This window comes from Temnothorax nylanderi, unplaced genomic scaffold (genome assembly GCF_030848795.1).
Source record: "Temnothorax nylanderi isolate EJ_2023f unplaced genomic scaffold, tnyl_v1.0 TNYL_tig0285_pilon, whole genome shotgun sequence".
In the NCBI taxonomy this organism is placed as follows: domain Eukaryota; kingdom Metazoa; phylum Arthropoda; class Insecta; order Hymenoptera; family Formicidae; genus Temnothorax; species Temnothorax nylanderi.
The window spans coordinates 224,237-244,655 of NW_027249347.1; the positions used below are offsets into that span (position 1 = coordinate 224,237).

The window sequence follows — 20,419 nt, forward strand, 5'->3', positions numbered from 1 at the left end:
ATTTACGTATTTTAATATTATATAATTTTTTTATTTTAATTTATTTTATATTGTATTTTATATACAATATATAATTTAATTTTTCAAATTCCTTTGTATTACACGACACATAAAATTATGCATAAAATTATATTTTAAATTTTGTCAGATACCACAGATCTAATGAACTTGACATAATATTTTATTAAAAAGTAACAATCACTGACATTATTTCTGAAGCAATTATTTCTGAAAATAATTACAAAAGTTTAAAAATAATTATTGTGAGATGTAAATAACTTAGGGATGTAGCGTTTTCGAGGCACGTGTTAGTCTTTCTCTGAAATAAGATCCCAGTCGTATATTCTCAAAAAAATTGAGGAAGTAATTTAAGGAATATCTTCACTTTTACTCGTGTCATGATGGTATTCTATATTCCGTGGACCACCGACACGGATTATCACACACGCTTTAATCAAGAAGTGAAGTGTAGCTCGACAGGAGATACATCTGGTAGGGATAAAGGCTATATAAGAGAACGCACGTCTGATTCGGTTTTATAGTAGAGCTAAGTCCTTTGTGTCGTGTCTGTATTTTTTTTATAATATATATATTTGCAACATGGTAAGTATGCCCCCGTTATATAGATGTTTCCACTTCAATATTTTAGTGGGATAATACCGCACATTATATAACTGCCACGGAAAAGAAATGCACAACGTCGCTAACAAAGAGGAGAGAAGAGAGTTTTGTAACAGAGTTTCATATTGATTCCCATAAAAGGATATCACAAATAAAATTATCGTGTGAAGGATTTGCTTCTAGAGAAATATATAAAACAAATTTTGTACGAAAACAATTTTTTGTACGACAAAATAAAAAAACGTTCCGTCGTCAGTAACACGTTCTATTAAATTGAAAAATAGCTGGAGTAATATTTCAAAGTTCCGTTATAAATTTTTAAAAGCGCGTAGCTTTTCCCGGTACATGACACACTGTAATGTATGCCTGAAAATTCGTTTAGAGATAAAAAAAAGATAGAGAGAGAAATGTACATGCATGCATGTGACGATACACGTGTACGAGGGAGGGAGCGGCCCGCCCGCCGGTGGCGGGATAACACAATCTATATAAGAGTGGTCCATGCCGGATGTTTGACCCAGAACTTCACGTGCAGTGAAAGTGTGCCCGGTGCAAATACGTTTTTGCCGGAAACGATAATGGTGAACACACAATATAATAATTAACCGCTAAAGCGCGTAATCGCTAATCGCTTCGTAGGCCGATTATTATTACGCATTGTTTATTAGGGATTATTAATTTGTTCCTCTTACATTTCTTTGTACGTCTACGAATTGATCGCATTAAGTTTTTATAAATCATCGTAGTTGCATGATGAACTCGACAAGAAGATTTCTTAAGCATGGCAGTTAATTTCGCGATTTTTCTTGAATCATATTTCTTGAAATTTATTGAGTTCAACTTTCAACACAATTTGATATCATTAATGTTTTTTCTAAGTACACGTTTAAATATAATGATATATTTCTCTTCTAATATGCGTCAAGAAAAGCAATTAACATTTTTACTTACACGACACATGCCAATCAAGCTATTTGTATTTCATGCGAAAGTCATTAGTCAATTTTATACTTAGAAACTTATAGATTATTGCAAGGTTTATGCACAATTGGATGACGAATTAAAAAGAAAAAAGAAAATGAAAGGACAGAATAGAGAATAGATGACTGACAGTAATTTTAACTTTCTCTTTCGATTACAGAAAATCTATTTAATATTGGGTCTGCTGGTAACAGCGGCGTATGCCGAGAAGAAAATTAATTTAGAAGATATAGAGAGAGATAATCTGAGGGCGGAGGGTAAGCCTGAGAGCATCCGGACTGATGAGACGAAATATATCGCCAAGCCCAATCAGCAGCAGCAGTATCAAATACCAAGCCAATATAATACTTTGAGTCATTCCGAACTGTACATCCCACCTCAGCGACTTCAGGATATAAAATATAGCGTAAGATATTAATTAAATGTTGCAGTACGGAACTTTAAGAGCTTTTACTTCCTTTTAGTCACGTTCCTATAACCGATATAAAAATTTTTATAGCAGATAAATTTTATAATATGCTGTCATACAGTATATGTGTGCATATAATGTAGAAAATAATATTAAAAAAGAAAATAGTTATATCTGTAAAATACCAATATTTAATTCTATCGACTATATAAAATAATGCTGTTTTCGTTTATTAACTCTTTTGTCGTCTTCGTTTTGTTATCGTTAGGAGGTACCACCTGAAGAATACAGTCAACCTAATCAATACTCTGTACACGAAGCACAATATAAACAGCCGAGCCAAATTCTGCCACAGCAAAATATTCCGCCGGCACAATATTACGGCGGATATCAACAACAAGTAGAAATAGCAGCCAAAGGCATTGCTCCTATCGCCTTCGAATCTCAGAAATTAAACTACCAACCGGAAATACCAGTGGGCAACTACATTCAAAGTGTTCAACAGAAAGCAGTCACGGAAAAATACACGAAAGCTGTCAATAAAGGTAAAGGACACAAACATAAAGTGCTTCTAATATTTCTCTATTCTTTAAATTTATATTCAAGAACTTTTTTGAATAATAATATTCATATGAGCATACTTTAATTACGTTACAAAATTATAAATTAACAATAAAATGAAAATGCTGTAACGATATTTAAATATTTAGAAAAATATAATAAGTGTTTAGAAGTCTATTGTCAAGAAAGAAGAAAGGAAGATAAAATTACTTAATAGAAATAAAATATTTGCCTCGATAATTATTGAAAAAAGAATTAAAAAATGAATTATGTGTTTTTACTTTGCAGAACCTCTTTACATCGACGTACCGGTGACACAATTGCTCCCCTATTATCCCTATTATCCCTTGGATAGTAATCCTTTGGTGGGTTTAAAAGGTGCCGGATTGGCGCAACCTCCGTTACAGTTAGCCAGCAACGCGGCTCAACAAATTTCCATACCCATATATGCCCCCGTGTACAATCAGAAACAGTTGATCCCTCCCTTACAACCACCTTACTCTACTGCCGGGCCGGTGACGTTCACGACCAAGGTAAGGAAGTTTAATTTCCGCAAATGTGTGTAACTTTCCTAAGTGAATTGCATTTTTGTGCAAATGATTATGTAGCAATAATGTCGCAATATCGTGATTAAGAGTGAAACGCTAAACTTTCTTCCTGCATAGTAAACAGATTCGTGAATATTTTAGCATCGATTTAATCTGGTCGCACGATCGGAGCTGTCTTTTCTGTTTCACTCGTCAGATCGTGAATATTTTAGGCGCCGAAAGGATCGACTTACGCAGTCCCAAGTATACCGAAAAAGAAGCTCAGCTCGTCCAGCCTGACGACACCCTTGTACGCGCAACCCCAGCAGTCGCTGGCTCAAGGAAAGACCCTGTTGCACACGCAAGCTTACATCACGCCTTCGCAGCCGCAGTATGTGCAGCAATTAGTTTACACGCAGCCTGGCATAGTTTACAGCGATCCCGCTGCCGCTTACAGCGATTTTTACGCTCGTCTACCGGCCTACATTCAGGATAACTACCTTCGCGGACAGTTGAATCAATATCAGACGCAGCAACAGCTGTACATCGCACCGACAATCGGCCACGAGGCGCCGAAGGAAGTCCTGCAGGAGCAGATCAGCCAGGACCAGCCGCAGAACTATATCAAGGTTAGTAGATGTAATAGATTCCGGTGTCATAACTGATATTTCACTCAGCGTGATTTATAGCTTGCGTGACTACGTTACATTTATCAGAAATCGGTGTTTTGTAATGGAAATGACAGTTTTACATAACTGTCGCTTTACCCGCCGGAGTTATAATTAGAGATTTAAATTAGCATCGTTAACGGGATGTCATTGCTTTCTAATTAGCATAGTTTAATTACCTCTGTCGCCGCGCTACTACATGCCGTCTACGATATTTGTTTTCCATTAGCACTTTTACTTTAATGCAATAAAGAAACGTATGATGTTTTCTATAAAATAATGTAGTATATTTTTTATGAAAATAATTTTAATGTATTAATTGTAGTATATTTTTTTATGAAAAAAATAATAAATCACATCCTGACTTAAAATATATAATAGAATTTTTTTTTCTTTCTTTATTGTAAATATATATTTGCAATATCCTGCAGGATCGCTTGCTCAGAGCTCTCTTTTAATCATCGTCTCATTTCACGCAACGCAGAAACTATAACTTTGTTCAATGTGTTTTCGAACAGGTGCCTGACGAGCCCAAAACTCATTTCGTACCGCCTCAGTTTCCCCCGCATGACTTCAAAGCCGGTAGTACACATCTGGAACCTATTCGGGGCTCCTTCGAAGACGAGCAGGCCTTGTTGCAAGTGCAAGATCACTCCTTGCCCTCGGAGCCGAGGTCGTTACTTGACACATACATTCCAAGCAAAGTCATTGCTGCACAGGACATAGCCAGGTATGATAGAGTGAGTAATAAAAATGCCAGAGTGCCTCTTATTACTGTAATTACCTGCCATAACTATATTGTTATAGATACAGAGAAAGACCAATAAAGCTGGAAGGGGGCTTTCTCCCGTCGAAAGTGAACTTCGCTCTTAAGAAGCGCAAGTCCGAATGAATCGCCGTAAGTGGCATGACGATTGACGAATGTCATATACACAAGGGTCAGTACAGTTTGAAAACTTAATTACTAGCGATCACATACGACGACCGAGGCGTATCAGGACGGACATCGAAGATCTGTCGTTTGAACAGAGGTCGGCGGCGTCATCGCATCTAGTCTTTCATCGAAGATCATGCAAAAGCCTTTTTATACTGTTCTCTTTTACGTTTGTAAAGACGCGTCCAGTAAACGACAAATACTTTGTTTACGATTTTTCAATAAAATTTAAAATGAAAAACACAACTGGTGATATCTTTCCTCCAACTTGTAAAATAAGATACAGAAATATGTGTAGAATTTATTAATTATGCATATATTCTATCAACTTTAATAATTATGGTATAATTTTACTTGATACCGACAGTGAATATCGGAATGCAGCCGATGTAATATCAAGACACGGTAGTGTCTCGCGCCAAGTACATGCGAAGCGAGATCGCACCGTGACTCTTTTACGTGACGCGATTATGATAAACGCCATTATCTTGAAATGAGCAGAGGAGGAATGCTACACTATATAGGCATATAGATTATTTGGTCTTAAGATGTGATTGAAAGACCACGCGAGATATTTTGTGTAACAATGTTAAGTCGTGTCATTTTCCTTGTTTGCTGTATTTTAATGAGTGATCCCGTGACTGCGTCGAAACCATTGTCGATTTTATTGGTGGAGACTATTCAGTCGCCTAGCCACCACATCAGAATTTCAAATTCAACCGGAAGCGCGCGGCGACACCTGCGCGGGCAAAACAAGAACGACCGGTGGCGGTTTAAAAGTTAACGTTCTTTTTAAATCTCCCCTTGTAACGTCGCCAAAAGCGTCGCGTCCTTTTAAACCACGCACTTGCCTCGTGAGGGATTCACGCGGCATTGGCAGTATTGACACGCTGATCGACGCGTATCCCACGTATCCTAGGCATCGACAGCTGGATCGATAGAATTTGTGTTTCTGCACTTTCAGCCGGTTATTTCTCGGCCGCGTTGATTGTCTCTCGCCGACGCGCTCGACGTTCGTCCGCCGATTCTCATTCTCGGACCGTATTTCAGAGCTTTTCCAGCGGCCGGTAGTGCGCCCCGAGGACACGCGCTATTCACCCGTCATGTCACGCTTGAGATTCATGAAGGAGCTTGATAATCTGACCTGCATGGACGACGCGATCAAAGGCGCGGTCCCGCGATGGCAAAAGAAATGCATGTCGAATTTGAGGTAACTGTCTTGAAATTCGTCGGGAATTTTATCGGTAATCTAATTCAATTGATAACTCAATTTACATGACTCTTAAACGTCGAGCGAATTCATCGAATTCGCGTGCAGACACATCGGCTTTGTCTAACACGAATTGCCTTCCACCATTTCAGCGTGAATATCAGCTTGAACTCGTCGAAGAAAGTTACGGGCTGCTCTTTCACCAGCAGTGCATCGGGGAACGGCGGTGACAGATTCATCCCGTCGAGAGCCACAACTAATTTTGAATTAAGTCACTTCAAAGTGAGTATCATTTTCGTAACAAAATTTGAAAATATCTCAGTATGTTATAATTTCACACTATGTTTATACATTGCTCTTTTTCTACTTCAGATTCTTCAGCAACAGAATGCCGAACGAAATAGAGACCGAGCCGACAGAACGAGCCTTATGAAACGGGAGATGCAGCGTCTCATAGGAGAGAATCTTTACGGTGGCGACATAAACAATAGGAGGGTTTTGTCTTATCAGATTAAAGCACCAGCGCCGCCGGAGGGATATCAAACTAAGACGTCGGCTAGCGTCAGAGCTTCCACGAGATACATACCGCAGAACCCTGCCAGAATGTTGGACGCGCATGAAATTATCGATGATTATTGTAAGCGACCTGCTCTCTTGCGTTTCTCCTCTCTGAAAGACGTGGAAGGACGTATGAGTAAAAATATATGATATTTACAGATCTAAACTTGGTGGATTGGTCGAACAATAATATCCTGGCCGTGGCGTTAGGCGCTAAAGTTTATTTGTGGAACGCCGGAACTGATACTACAGAGCAACTATTTGAATTGGAGGCGAACGATTATGTGTGTTCCGTCGCGTGGATTCAGGAAGATCCATATTTGGCAGTGGGTACCTCAGGAGGAAATACAGAAATCTGGGATTGCACTCAGATGAAGAGAATGCGCGTCATGAACGGACATGTAGCCAGAGTCGGTTCTCTCTCCTGGAATTCCCATGTACTATCAAGCGGTTGCAGGTAGTACGCGGGATAGCTAATTTTCCTGGTTGTCCATAACTTCTAAAAGAAATTAATTAATCTTTATAAAAAATAATTTTGTAGAGCTATTAATTAAATTAATGAATGTAATAATAATTTAAAATTAAGTACATTTATTGAAGATTTTAGGAAACTCCAATCATTAAAATGGAAATAAACTATAACCGATATTAAAACCGAAAATAAAATCGTGAGATAGATTTAAGATTAGGACTAAAATTAAATTATTGTAATTGTTTCAAAGGTCTGGTAAAATAGTGCATCACGACATCAGGGAACGAGATCATTTGATCGCGACTATAAACGCACACGCTCAAGATGTGTGCGGCTTGAAGTGGTCGCCCGATGGGCAGTATCTGGCGAGTGGCGGCAACGACTACATGCTAAAAATCTGGTCGTCGATCACCGGACAAAGGCACTCTCAGACACAACCTATTTATTCATTCAATCATCATCAATTTACCGTAAAAGCGCTCGCTTGGTGCCCTTGGCAAAATAATGTCCTCGCGAGCGGTGGCGGTACCGCCGATCGTACCATTAGGTTTTGGAATTGCAACGTAGGCAAGTTATTACCGGAGAGGCGATTTGTAAATTATAATAAAGCATACTAAATTTAACGTAGTAATAAGAAATGAATATAACAATTAGTAGTGAGAATGAAATAAAGATTGTAACAAGTTATTCGATTTTTTTGTTTATAACAGGTAGATGTTTAAATACGATAGACACCAAGTCTTACGTCTCCGCTTTATTGTGGTCTACGAACTACAAAGAGATCGTTTCTGGGCACGGATACCCACAAAATCAGCTGACAATCTGGAAATACCCGATGATGACGAAGCTCGCGGAACTTACCGGACACACCAGTTACGTATCGCATTTAGCCATGTCGCCGGACGGAACTACGGTTCTTAGTGCCAGTGAAGATGAAACGTTAAGGTTCTGGAAGTGTTTCCAAATGGACCCGCAGAAAAAGAAAGACTGTAAATACGTAAAATCAGTCGCGTCTAGACTTAAACAATCGATTCGATAAAATAGACACGTAGCGCTTAGCAATTATTTCAGTATTTATTTTTCTAACTGATTATACGCGATCGGTATATAATATAAAATAGAAATAGTATATACTATACAATAAAAATTTTAAGATGCGCGACTATAACCATTCGCGATTGGTGTAATTAATTGCCCTATCGAATACACGCACACGACAAAATTATTTATCGGTCATTAGCATATCTAATAAACTCGTATGAGATTAGCTCTGACAGTTAATAACAGTATTTATGATAGTTTATGATGTACATTTAGATCGACTGAGTTGATATTAAAAAGTAGGGCACTAATAAAGATACATTTAATTTTAAGAAACATACGAATATAAGTATTTATGTGAGCGCGATATATCAACGGAGAGAATATTCACACGAGAAAGCTGATGCTACGGAGATGAGCCCAACGGTGTAGGCGCGCAAAATTAATCGCTTGAAATTAATTCTGGCTATTATTTTGTTATTAATGTCATCGTGCACGCTTTCTTTTTCCGTAAATGTATAATTTACCAGAATCTTCCGCTGATATGCTCTACTCTTAATTTTATTCGAACAACTTGAAGAATTAAAGAAACAGAGAGTTACATCCGGGAGAAGTATTTATTGATAAAAATTATTTTACACGATAAGCTTATAGATTGAACTATAATATATAATATTTTATAAAAAAATGTTTTATTAATTCTTACTTAAATAATGTTCATCAATATGCGCACTCTTTGCTTTAATTACTGTTTTACAAATTGTTTGCATTTGTTGAACTAATTTCATCATTGTTTCTGTTGATATTTTATTCAATGCTTTTTGTAATATTTCTTCCGTATGAGAATAATTATTCTCTTTGTTTATAGGAAATATAAATTTTAATCAATAAAATAATAATGTATAATATCGACTATAATTGGAGATAGTTCGATGAACCTTGTTTCAATAATTTAAATTTAGTATGTGTATAATTACAACTAATGTATTATAAAAACAGCGTCAATTATTCTAATAAAGTATTATCTGTGTTAGAACACATGGAACATGTACTAAGATTTTAAAATCGGAGTAAAGGATAAAATATCTATCATTCGAATAATTATGAGCGGTAGTGTAATAAAAATGGAAGCAACATGCCTATGCATTTCGTACATCACGCCTTCGGACTCATCATAATATATTCTTGTGAACGACACGTAATAAATAAATTTTTCAGAATTGCTAAAATCAATCTCACGTTGCGAATTCCAGATTCGCGATTCGCTATAGCAAACAAGCCACAACATTTCGTTCTCTGATACCCTTCATTCTGGACAAAAACTCTCCCTGTTAATCCGATTTATAGCGCGATACGTGCACGTTTATTTGCGTAATGCAAAAGAAATAAAGAACTTTCCTTGATCGGCGCGCCGATTTGTCAGACATCGTTACGCTACTGGCAGATGTCTTCCCGTATCGAACGCGAATAGCATTCGTCTCGCTGTGGTGAAACTATAATGACGGTGTCCTTCTCACACCAGGAGCGAGGGCATATAAGGTGGGATGTTCTGGCCTCAGCTTCATCAGTACCAAACACACACACGGCAAGTCCGCCAAGCTAGCAGGTTTAAGGTCGGCCGTCATGAGTTTCACTAGGATCTACGTGAGTACTTGAATCAAACTTTACGTATTAACGCTCTATAGAACCTTATCTTTCCTCAAATCCCTATTCCGTTTTATTAAGCGATGACATAATTAATATTTATTATATTATAACGTACTACATTCTAATTGTGTTACAAACTGTCACAAATTATATTTAATAGAAACATTGATCACATATTGTCTGTGATTCTTGTAATAAAATTTATAAAGTCGTCAAATGAAAATTTATTTTTCGTGTTTTGTTTTTATCAATGTTACATTTTTTGACAGAAAGAAATGTACTATATTCTTTTGAATTTTATTAATATTTCGCTATGTAAAAAATATATTAAGAGAATAATACATTTTTTTTTCTCTGTACTCTCTTGTCATATTTATATAATTTCTTGTTTATTTCTTTATTTTTATATAATAAGACCATTGAAATGAAAATAATTAAAAAGATAACAATTTTCGCACTACGTGATATTAACATTGTAATGATCCTAAATTAACACTCCTTTATAATTGTAATAATGAAACTGCAGTAATTGCGATAAACGTTACTGACGTAGTCACACATAATTGCGAAGTTAACAACCGCGTGTTGACATCAGTACGAATAATACGTTATTGACAGGAATTGATCGCGCGTGGAATTTCGTGGCTGCAGCTGTTCAACCTAAATTTAATAATCCCTCCGGATGAAGTTTTAACGCCGAAAATCCATGGGAAATATTTTAACGGAAACACACGTCACTCGTGCCATTTTTCGCAACAGTTCCAAAAAATCTTTTTTTCTCTCTCTCGATCGAATGAACGCTTCCTGGACTCGACCGGACGTAATTGCCGGTGAAAGTTCCGCGTATTTTTCCAATCGCGGTCCATACGTGAAGAGGCGGTGATAAAGTGGCCGCGGCAGATGCTCTTGAGCAAGCCAGTGAAAGTCCGCGAGAAGGATAAGCCACGCATCTCATCTCGCGATTCGCCGTCGAAGGGAGTCCCGAACGCACTTTTCGGCATTGGGTAACACCCGCGGTTTCGCACCGGCGCGACGTAACACGGACGTCCGACGAGATCCGCGTGAAATTTGACGTCTCCTCAATTGCGCGATACGCCGCTCGCGTTTTTACATCCCCGTCGCCGCCAATTTCGAGTTGATTGACGAGCTGACGAATGGCCGCGGTCGGTCACTTCGACACGCGTTGTATGCACATCTATTTTCATCACGTGTCGCGTACTGAATATTTATTGGATCATTAATGCCAAAATTGTAATTTGGGAGCGGTCGGCATGGTTGCTTCAGGAAAACGGGGAAAAAAATCTGATTGATTTATAAATATATACCGCTATTTAAAGATAGACATGGTTTATATACGTTTCTAAAAGATTTTAGTAATTACACAAAAAGTGTTAGATATCATATAAATTATTTATATTTTATTTGCAGTATTTTAATTGTACATTTAGTTAATTTTCACTTTAACGTTCTTAATTTCTATATACTTTTCAGATTTTTGTATTAATTTTTTAATTTCTCTCATACCAAGTTACTTTCGCGCATCTTTATAAAATAAGAATAACTTGAGCCTATTCATGATTCCTTTGTTGATCTAACTTTAATTAATATTTTAATATAAATGCTTAAATATATAACTAATTTTTAAAGTTATCAGTAAATTCTTATCGGTACGATTTATAACTGTTTCAACTTTTATTACTCAACTGGAAAGCAATATTTTCATTCGTCGTTACCTATAGATTGCGATGTTGATGTTTAAAGAAAGCGGTGAAAATCGCAAGTGCGCAACGAATAAAACCCGTTTTAACGATGTTGACCGACACACTTGACTCTGACCCTACAGGAATATCTCTCCATATCTTCAGCTCTACTTCCCTCCTAGATCGCAATTATGCGCTCGTTATTTTCGTAATTACATATATAACCGGCTTATCGTTCCGAAGATACCTTCGTATAGAACATTATATCTAATTAATACATCCTTTTGGAAATATATCTTATTATAGAGGAAACTCAGTCCGGTATAACTTAAACGGTGTATTTCTTCGGGACGATCGTGCATACTCGTCGAACAGGGAAGGGAAGTGAAAGTGAGATCGCCATCGCCGCAGATCGATGACCAACACATTGTTACATCGCATCTGGCGCGATTTCTTACACGTGCCCCTGACTTTCAGATCGTCGCATTCCTGCTGATACACGCGCTCTGCAATGCGGCGACTACCGGAAGCAGAGAGATCAAGGTAAACGACTCGGACAGCGTTGAACGTCCCATCGCCGATGATGCTGCCGATGCTCCAGATGCTGCCGAGGGGGGGAGAGAAGAGGAGAAGGAGCAACGGGAGAACGTCGAAGAGATCCTACCGATCCTACCTCCGATAATACTTCTGGATTTCGATAACGGCACGATCGAAGGTAATACGACCGACGAGAAGTCGAAGCGCACCGTGAATAACGGGCTCGGTTACGGCTTCGACCGGAATTCCGTGCCTATCCCGCGAAAGTACAATTATTACTTTCCCGCGGGTAAGACGGGAACCACCGTGAGCATAGAGGAATCCATCAGCCCGTTTCTTCCGAGGACCATAATAGAGAAAGCACCGCCGAGCGATCAAAAATCGATTTCCGACTCGTTCGCGGATTTTGGACATCAGAGAACCCGCGGTTCGGCAAGATCGAGCTACCAATTTTACAATCCCGCAACGAAGTCGTCGCCGGTATTCGGGCTGCGAACGAAGTTGACAAAGACATCTGATTCCGAGCCTTACCAAGGATTCACGCCGATTGCGCGACCCTCCGTCGACGCGTACTCGAACGTGGACTATCAAGAGCAGGGTGCGTACGCGTCCACAACGCCGCAATCTTTGGCCTTTGGCCCCGAGGAAGCAGTAACGTCGCCGGGTTACGCCACTCCGAGTCCGCAGAGTTACACAGCCTCCAGTTCAAGTCGATATACCTACGTCACTCCAAGTCCGTCGTACGTCCAAAGATATGTGGGCCAGGGCCAGAGTTCTCAGCACGCGATAAACGTGCAGGGTTACCCCAGACCGAAACAAAGCGCAGCGAAACCCCCGACGTCGAGTCCCCTCGAAGCCGCTACTCTCTTGGAACAACTGAATTCTCACAATTACGCTCGACCAGGCTCGAACGCGGCGGAATCCTCGACTCCCAGACCCGACGACGTGTCCGGCTACCAGGAGAACGCTGGACCGTTCCCCGATCTGCCTCGGTACACGGTGGAAAACGGTGTCAGATACGAGAACAAGATATTTTGGAAGTATCCAGACGGTAGAGTGTCCGACGTACCGCCCATGACGTACGAGACTTACTCCGACTATCCGTCGTTGGCCGCGTTACAGGCCGCCAAAACCCAGGACGCATCTTCGCAGATCTACGAATCCGCCTCCACGGAGAGCAGCGTGATGTCGCAGGGCCCGGTGCAATTCCCAATGGCGCCAGAACCCATCGGTCCGCGAACTCCGTTCATCTCGATGAATTCCCTGTCCCGGCTGCAGCAGCAGCAGCAAGCGTTTCGGCTGGGCTATCAGAACTACTTCGGTCAGAAGCAGGCAGTTTCGCAGCAGGCCAAAGCCGGCAGCGGAGTCTCGCCCACGTACTCGGTCTCTTCAGCAACCCCATTAAGGGACTCTCTCAAGTCAACCGGAAAATATCAGAAGAATCGGTACGAAACGTTGAGACGACCGACCTCGAAATACATGGTGAACAGTCCAAATCCGGAATACATTGACAACATTGAGAAGAATGCGAGACTCACCAGACTCTACGCTCAATCAGGTAAGCTAAAACTTTATGCTTTAGAAATACGTACCGTGATTGCATGACACGCACACACACACTACTTGAGAATTGTATTTCCAGCTGGCGGCAGCTCGGCGAAAAAGATTAACGCGGCAGGAGGCAAGAATCTGGATGGCTACTCGAATCTGCAGTATTCAGACCTGCTAAACTACAATCCGTCTATCTCGCAATATATCAAGAATCCCGCATCAATCCTCAACGTGCAGCCGACCTTCGTGCAAGCCGGGAGCTCCCTGATACCAGTGATCATTCTAAGAGTGGACGGAGTGCCGCCCATACAACCCAAGGCCTCGCCGAACGTGAACTTGAAAGCCCTGCTGCAGCAATATCTCGTTCAATACGCCAAAAGTATCGAGGAGTTGACGCGACAGACCAATTACGATCTCGGCGACGATCAAGCCCCGAAGGATCAAAATTCATTCTCCACGAGCCCTCTGCACGAACTGGCGCGATTGGCATCAAACAGTGGCGCTCGAGACTTGATCGGCAATCCTACGGAATCCTACATCGGCAAATCGAGTTACGAGGCGAGCAATCTGGACGTCGAAAGAGGTCTCTCGGGCGGAAAATATGGCGAGCGCACAGCGGCCCGACCGAAAGTGAAGAGCGTGCAGATCATAGAGGATCCGAGGCTCGCGAACCATAGGCCTTAGAACGAAATCACGCGTAAACAATGGAGAGCCGCGGAGATATCCCTTGACTTTTGTGTTCTGTCGAAATATATTCGAAATATATTCAGATGTACTATAATATGCATTCAGATCGATATATTTATTTCAAGATATACTATTAAAAGATTAAAAAATTCGGGAATTAATAATCTTGTTGATTGATAAAAACGAAACCTTGTAAGATAAAACGCACATTTCCATTTGCGTTTAAAGGATATTGTGTTAATATAAAATGTTGCGCATTGTTAGATAAGAAACCGATAATACAACAGAACACGAAAGTTAAGTCGAAACGATTGATCAATATGGCATTAGCTACCAATGACGATATCAAACTCGGAATACGAAAGTTTCTGTACGGAAAGATATTTTTTTCTTTTACATTATTCCCTATCTTTTAAGTATTAATTGCAATGTACATTATTTGGCACATAACTATTTCAAAGAATGAAGCGCTTCGTGCCATGAACCGACATCAATGAGATAATAATAGTAATCGGGCGTGTTAGCGATACGGTAGTATTTATAATGTGGGAATTGTGCAATATATTATAATGCATACAAACGTACCTGTGTGCGCTACTGATTTACTGAGAACACGCGAAAGTTTTTTTAGTGTTAATAAATTCTTTCGTCGTTCTCGGAAAAGCAGTAGTAAGCAAAGCACATTTGTTGCTCTGCGAATGTACCTATGAAAAATCAGCCAAATCTCCACACTTCAGAAAGGTACCTTATAAATCATAGTACTTAAGTCTTTTTAATCAATTTAATATAACTACTTATATACTGCATTAATATAAGTTAATGAAATAAGAAATTTTTTATACAAATTAGGCTTGTATTATTTTGTGCCTCAAATTTTTATGTAAATCAGTTATTTTTCTCAAAAATATAAATATTTTTATTTTGTACTTTTTGTCGATGAAAACTTTTGGCAGTTGTATTTTGTTTATTGTTTTCCCTAAAAATCGATTACTCTGTAAAATTTTGTGGTATACTTTACTAATACAAGTATTTCTTTTAAATGTATGATAATATGTTTATTTAAATAAATATAGATGCATGTAAAAGTTATTCAAAAGTAGAAAGCTATATAGTAGTGGTTATAAATACTATATAATTATACATAAAACATAATAAAATTAACCGCTAAAACATAGTTTTCTACTTTGATCTATATTTTTGGTTTTTAATGCTTTTTGATTCAACTTTCTCGCGTAAAATTTTGAAACGTGATTTTTTAAAATAAAATTTCTAGAACATGACTTGAATACGGCGCATTATAAAAGTTTTAAATAATATAAAATATAAAACATATGATTTCCAAAAACTTATCAATACCTTCTTTATTAAAAATTTTATAGTACATGTTATTAAATTAATTTGACTTTAATTAAAGTAGGTACTGTTCAATTTTCGCCCAGTTAATCATTAAGATGAAGAATTTACAAAGAAGAATTAATGACAAGAAAATTAAATTCTCTTTAATTAAAGACATGCTATGTTAAAAATTAAAAAAAAAACTTGGATAAATTACCTCAAACATTATTACTAGGAAAGATCATTTCCGAATTGATTAGAGAAGCCGCAGTTTAAAAGGCATTTCCAGGATATCCTGTATAGCATATTACATGGACAAGGTAGGTATCATCTGGTTACGGAAAAAAGCCGGTAAATGCATGTTAGACTGTGAAACTTACTTGTTAACTTTTCCTAATAATCATACCACATATATGTGCGGTTATATGTACAAGTAAAGTAAAAGTTTTTGCCTTAACAGAAATTGTTATCGATCCACGCATACCGAGCGGCTAACGAGCTCTATTACTCATCTACTCGATACGGACCGATAAGGCGATCATTCACGAATGCCGATGTGCGTAAGAAAAGTACAATAATCCTAAATTATTAATATAAGAGGTACTACCGACGTGCGGGCGTGTCTAGAGATACGCATCGATGTCGACCGATGCTGTTGAACCGCAATTAACGCTAATTGTCTGGCAGGCGCGTAAGAAAAAAGATCTTAAGCTCGCTCCAGCTATTGTTAATTCCACGTTTTCACAACGGACAGGCTCCGATATCTGCGTTGCATCTACGGCAATTGCGGCACGGCAATTAGGCGCGAGGCATGAAACTGCTGCTGAACGCTGAACGCACGGGCACGTGCGCGAGCGACTCCGCACGCAGGGAGGAGATCGGCTCGTGTTCATTACACACGGGCGTGCACCTTCGCGTTTCCACGGCGCGCGTCGGGAGGAGTATAGGCGCATCGGGCATAATGCGTGTGTTCTAGAGCGCATAAAACTGCGGCGGAAAAAGTACTGACGAGAGAACACTCGGGCTCGATCCAGTCAATCGGAGACGATGAGAACCGGAGGCTGCAAAGCGCCGGAAGTGGTATACACTTGAATCGAAGCGATTCCCAATGCTAGACAAAACAATGCTATTCGAGGGAGAAATCCTCGGATCTCTCTTATTTATTTGTTTACGACCGAAGCCAATTATCTCGCCGGTCACAAATAAATATCTCGCGAGTGCATTTCGCAAAATCGCGATTGCCCTCCTTCAGTTCGTTACGAAAGTCGCGACTGGTGTCCCTCGGGCGAACTTGAAATAAAGCGATTTCGTTTCCAGTTGAGAGCATTTTGTGAAACGTACGTAGCGAGTACGGACATCTCTCCGTTTCCGTACAATGGCGATCCCGCTGCTCGAATTCCATAGTAATGACTAGAGACCGCGTCGCATGATACGCCGGACAATACTTATCCAGGCGCACTCGCGTGTCGCAAATGAAAGTTATCTTCTGCGGCTGTGTGGTGTATAAGATAATATTTAGAACGATATTTTTCACTTGGCCGCCAGACTGTATAAAGAAAATCGCGTATCTACTATGTGGCTCAGTTCTCGCGTGGAAGCTCACCACGCGCGGTCCTCGAGATTACGAGGCGAGGATACGGGAACGAATGGTCGTGATCAATGTGTACGCGTAGTACAGTGTGGCGCACGGATCTCCTTTTCGTTTAATGTTTGATCTGGAGGAACCTTAAAAAAGTCAAAACTTCGACGAAAATGATTTTTTATTATGTAAGTACTTGGATCGGAGTACTTTGTGAAAGTGCGAAGTTTTGTGCGGTGAGAGACAAAATTCATTATTTATTCTCTTGTGTGGATTAATAGAAAAGGATTCGGTATATTAACAATTTTGTATACATTAATAATATGGAATATTAAATACAATGTTGCATTATGCTCCGAATTTCAGTGACAAATTTTCCATATGCATGTGAAATAGTGTGAAATTCTTTCTAAGAAAATATAGATATAATATATTGTATTTCTCTCTATTTTTCTCTCTCTCTCTCTCTCTCTCATTATTATCAAAATATACATATAGAGAAAAAGAATATATCAAACTTATATCTCTTCTTTTTTTATTTCTTTTTTAAGCAATTTAAAAGTTTAACTTTTTCTTGTAAATCCTTTTATTTAATTCGTATTCTCTATAGATTTTTTGGCAGTAAAGTTGTATTATGAAATTGATAAAAAATTAATAAATATTAAAAAATTGCAATGAATAATACTTTTCAACTGTACATATAACTTTCTTTTCTCCATCTGCAGCTATATCTATGTATATTTATGATATATGTGCTATATATTTTTAATGCTTTATATTTTTTTATAATATATGTAAAAGCATAATTTTATTTTTACCGTAAACTAAAATAACATGAGACTAAAATACTTTGTACGTAAAACATATAGAGGAAAGTCCGGTATTATGAGATACCACATCTATTTTGCGTTATTGCCGGAAGTTTATGTGCATAATTGAAAAATGTAGTAGGCGAGTGCACGCATGATCGAATAATGAATTTTCCACTAAACAGATTTTACTCTAAGGGCAATAAGTTCATGATGGAACCAACAGATAGAACCTATTAGTTTAGCAGAAACCTCGCTATCGCATATTAGGAGCCTATCTCATAATAGGGAACTTTCCTTTATTATAAAACACATTATTTTATTTACTTTTATTTTACATTATTAAGATATTTCAATTATTTTTTATTTTATTATTATATTATATATTAGTATGTGTATTTAAAATTTTTAACTTTCTTTAATCATCATTCTGCTATAAAAATTGATTTTAAAAATATTCTGTACTAAATGCACAACAAAAATATATTTTTCTAAATTATTTACATAAAAGTCGCTATTTAATAAAGTCAACATAAAACTAAAAACAATATTATACAGAGATTGCACCTTTTTCTTGTGTACTTTAATACTTTAATGCACATATTGTTTAATACGATAATAAAAAATAAAATGTAAAATTATGCAAATGCTATAAATTATAGACAAATTACTACGCAAACACTATCTTTAAATGCTTTTGAAATCTGATCGACAAGACTGCTTTTAAATAAAGACATGAATATTAACGATGTTATATTTCGATCGACAACTTCGACCGACTTGTTTAACGATAGGCATAAAGAATAGTTTAAATTGGCTCTGTTTTCTCCGCAATTACTTTTCACCGACACTCTCTAAACGGATAGGCTATGTGTTAGTTGCCCGGATTTCTGCATTTTACAAAAGAAAAGTCTTTTATATGATTGCATTCCAAGCTTTGAAAATTTTTACTTGCCGTTCAAAATCATTACACTAACGATGACATTAGTATAGGAGTCCGTCATTGTCAAATAACAATTCGAATGACCATGAATCAGTGAGAAAGTCCACGAACGATCTGCTTCCGTGCACATCCAGTCCTTATTTCCATTACACACGCTCGCATTTTACTTTTCCAGTCTGCTTTTCTTTTCTAGGTCATCTCCTTGACGAAACAGCAATTAACACTGCTTACTATCATGTAGCTGTCCAAACTTTGCAATGCATATATGCTACTTTCTTCTTTAGCGAGACTTACGATCAAAACTATATATGGGATGTATCTTTTAGATCTCATACTTTTATAATAACTTGATTTCTTCTGTGTTTATCGCCAGTTTAATGATAATTATGTTATAATTATTTCGCACATGCACGTCTTGTAATAAATTCTTTATTTTTAATCAACAAATTAATACATGTTTTATACAAATTTTATATAAGATTTTTTCTTTTATATTGTCTCAAGTACATTCTTTTAAATATATATATACTTATACAATTTTTATTTCACATATTTTATTTTGTATCAAGTGTTGACATTGTACTTAAATTTATTAAATTTATTATTAATTATTATTTGACTGCTCAGTCAAATTGCTCTCAAGTTTCAATTTAATAGCGCAATTTAATAGCGTTTCTCAACTTTCGTAGGTGATATTGCTGTTCCTCAGCTGGCCGCAAACGAGATGCACAGAGACCGCCGACGTAAAGGGTGAAGAGATCTTAGATCAACTTGCAACCGCCTCGGAGACTGTGGTACACGCTGTAACGCAGAATGAAGACTCGAAGGATCCTGAAGAACAGCCCTCAAGCGTATCATCGTCGTTAAACGCAACCGTGCTCTATGAAAATTCCAATGGCTTCGTGCCTATGGTACCGTCCGCCTTACAGTCCGTCTCGTACGACGAATCTGACTCGTCGCAGAGCAATGACGACGAACAGCAAGACAGCACCGCAACGATTGCCGTAAGTGCTCAAGACAGCTCCAATGCGAGGGCGAGAAAGATGGAAGAGGACTTAGCATACTCCTCGGAAGCGAGGATTTTCTTGAGTCTGCCTAGATCACTGACGAATCGCAGGTCTTTCGATTTCCAGGACGAGCGGCTGAATGAGTTCGAGCTGCTGAAGGTGAACAACGACACCCCCGCGGTGGCCAATTACCAGGACTTTTACGAGAACGTGCGCAGCACGGTCAGCACCAAGACCGACGATGAGTCCAGTAAACCTTCCTCGAGGCGTCCAAACGGCGATAGAGGGAAGAGGCTCGAGAACCACACTCGCAATTACGGTTGGCAGTCGCAGCAACAAGGCAACAACGAGGATATCTATGCTCAGTTCTATGCGTACAACAACGCCCAGGATACGAAAAAAACTGTTTACGGGCAGGAGAAAGTCGCCGGTAATTATCAGCAGCAGAACGCCGCGAATTACAACGGGCTGAGCGCGGCCAAGCAGAATGCAGCAGCGGACCCGTCCTCATCAAGGACGAATTACGAGGCCAACGAACTCGGGCATAGCGGAACTTATAACGATGCGGCGGGATCGCCGAGGACACGCCATAGATTCATGAAGCCGGTCGTAGTCGCCGAGCCGAGCAACCACAAAGTAGAC

General features: G+C 38.7%; 3 protein-coding genes across 3 annotated transcripts; all 3 read left to right on the forward strand.

The window, feature by feature from the left end:
- Positions 1 to 1,584: 1,584 nt before the first annotated feature.
- LOC139780575 (uncharacterized) lies at positions 1,585 to 4,947 on the forward strand. Its single transcript, XM_071719267.1, has 6 exons — positions 1,585 to 2,008; positions 2,280 to 2,556; positions 2,861 to 3,105; positions 3,333 to 3,728; positions 4,286 to 4,497; positions 4,575 to 4,947. The coding sequence occupies exons 1-6, from the start codon at positions 1,724 to 1,726 to the stop codon at positions 4,657 to 4,659; spliced, it is 1,500 nt and encodes a 499-aa protein (XP_071575368.1). The 5' UTR covers positions 1,585 to 1,723; the 3' UTR covers positions 4,660 to 4,947.
- A 625-nt stretch (positions 4,948 to 5,572) lies between these two features.
- Positions 5,573 to 8,727, forward strand: LOC139780578 (cell division cycle protein 20 homolog). The gene is made up of 6 exons (XM_071719270.1): positions 5,573 to 5,911; positions 6,064 to 6,193; positions 6,284 to 6,548; positions 6,629 to 6,926; positions 7,192 to 7,512; positions 7,656 to 8,727. Exons 1-6 carry the CDS (start codon positions 5,805 to 5,807, stop codon positions 7,978 to 7,980), a joined length of 1,446 nt encoding a protein of 481 aa, XP_071575371.1. The 5' UTR covers positions 5,573 to 5,804; the 3' UTR covers positions 7,981 to 8,727.
- A 753-nt stretch (positions 8,728 to 9,480) lies between these two features.
- Positions 9,481 to 15,030, forward strand: LOC139780576 (uncharacterized). Its single transcript, XM_071719268.1, is given in 4 exon segments — positions 9,481 to 9,558; positions 9,561 to 9,626; positions 11,807 to 13,424; positions 13,509 to 15,030. Coding segments are annotated over 4 exon segments (2,355 nt in total). The 3' UTR covers positions 14,102 to 15,030.
- Positions 15,031 to 20,419: the final 5,389 nt, after the last annotated feature.

Excerpts from the sequence above, each read along its gene's own strand:
- LOC139780575 (XM_071719267.1), top strand. The coding sequence starts at position 1,724 with ATGACTGACAGTAATTTTAACTTTCTCTTTCGATTACAGAAAATCTAT. Across the intron at positions 2,009-2,279 it reads TTCAGGATATAAAATATAGC|GAGGTACCACCTGAAGAATA; the intron begins GTAAGATATTAA and ends TGTTATCGTTAG. Across the intron at positions 4,498-4,574 it reads GCTGCACAGGACATAGCCAG|ATACAGAGAAAGACCAATAA; the intron begins GTATGATAGAGT and ends ATATTGTTATAG.
- LOC139780578 (XM_071719270.1), top strand. The coding sequence starts at position 5,805 with ATGTCACGCTTGAGATTCATGAAGGAGCTTGATAATCTGACCTGCATG. Across the intron at positions 5,912-6,063 it reads AAATGCATGTCGAATTTGAG|CGTGAATATCAGCTTGAACT; the intron begins GTAACTGTCTTG and ends CCACCATTTCAG. Across the intron at positions 7,513-7,655 it reads TGGAATTGCAACGTAGGCAA|ATGTTTAAATACGATAGACA; the intron begins GTTATTACCGGA and ends TATAACAGGTAG.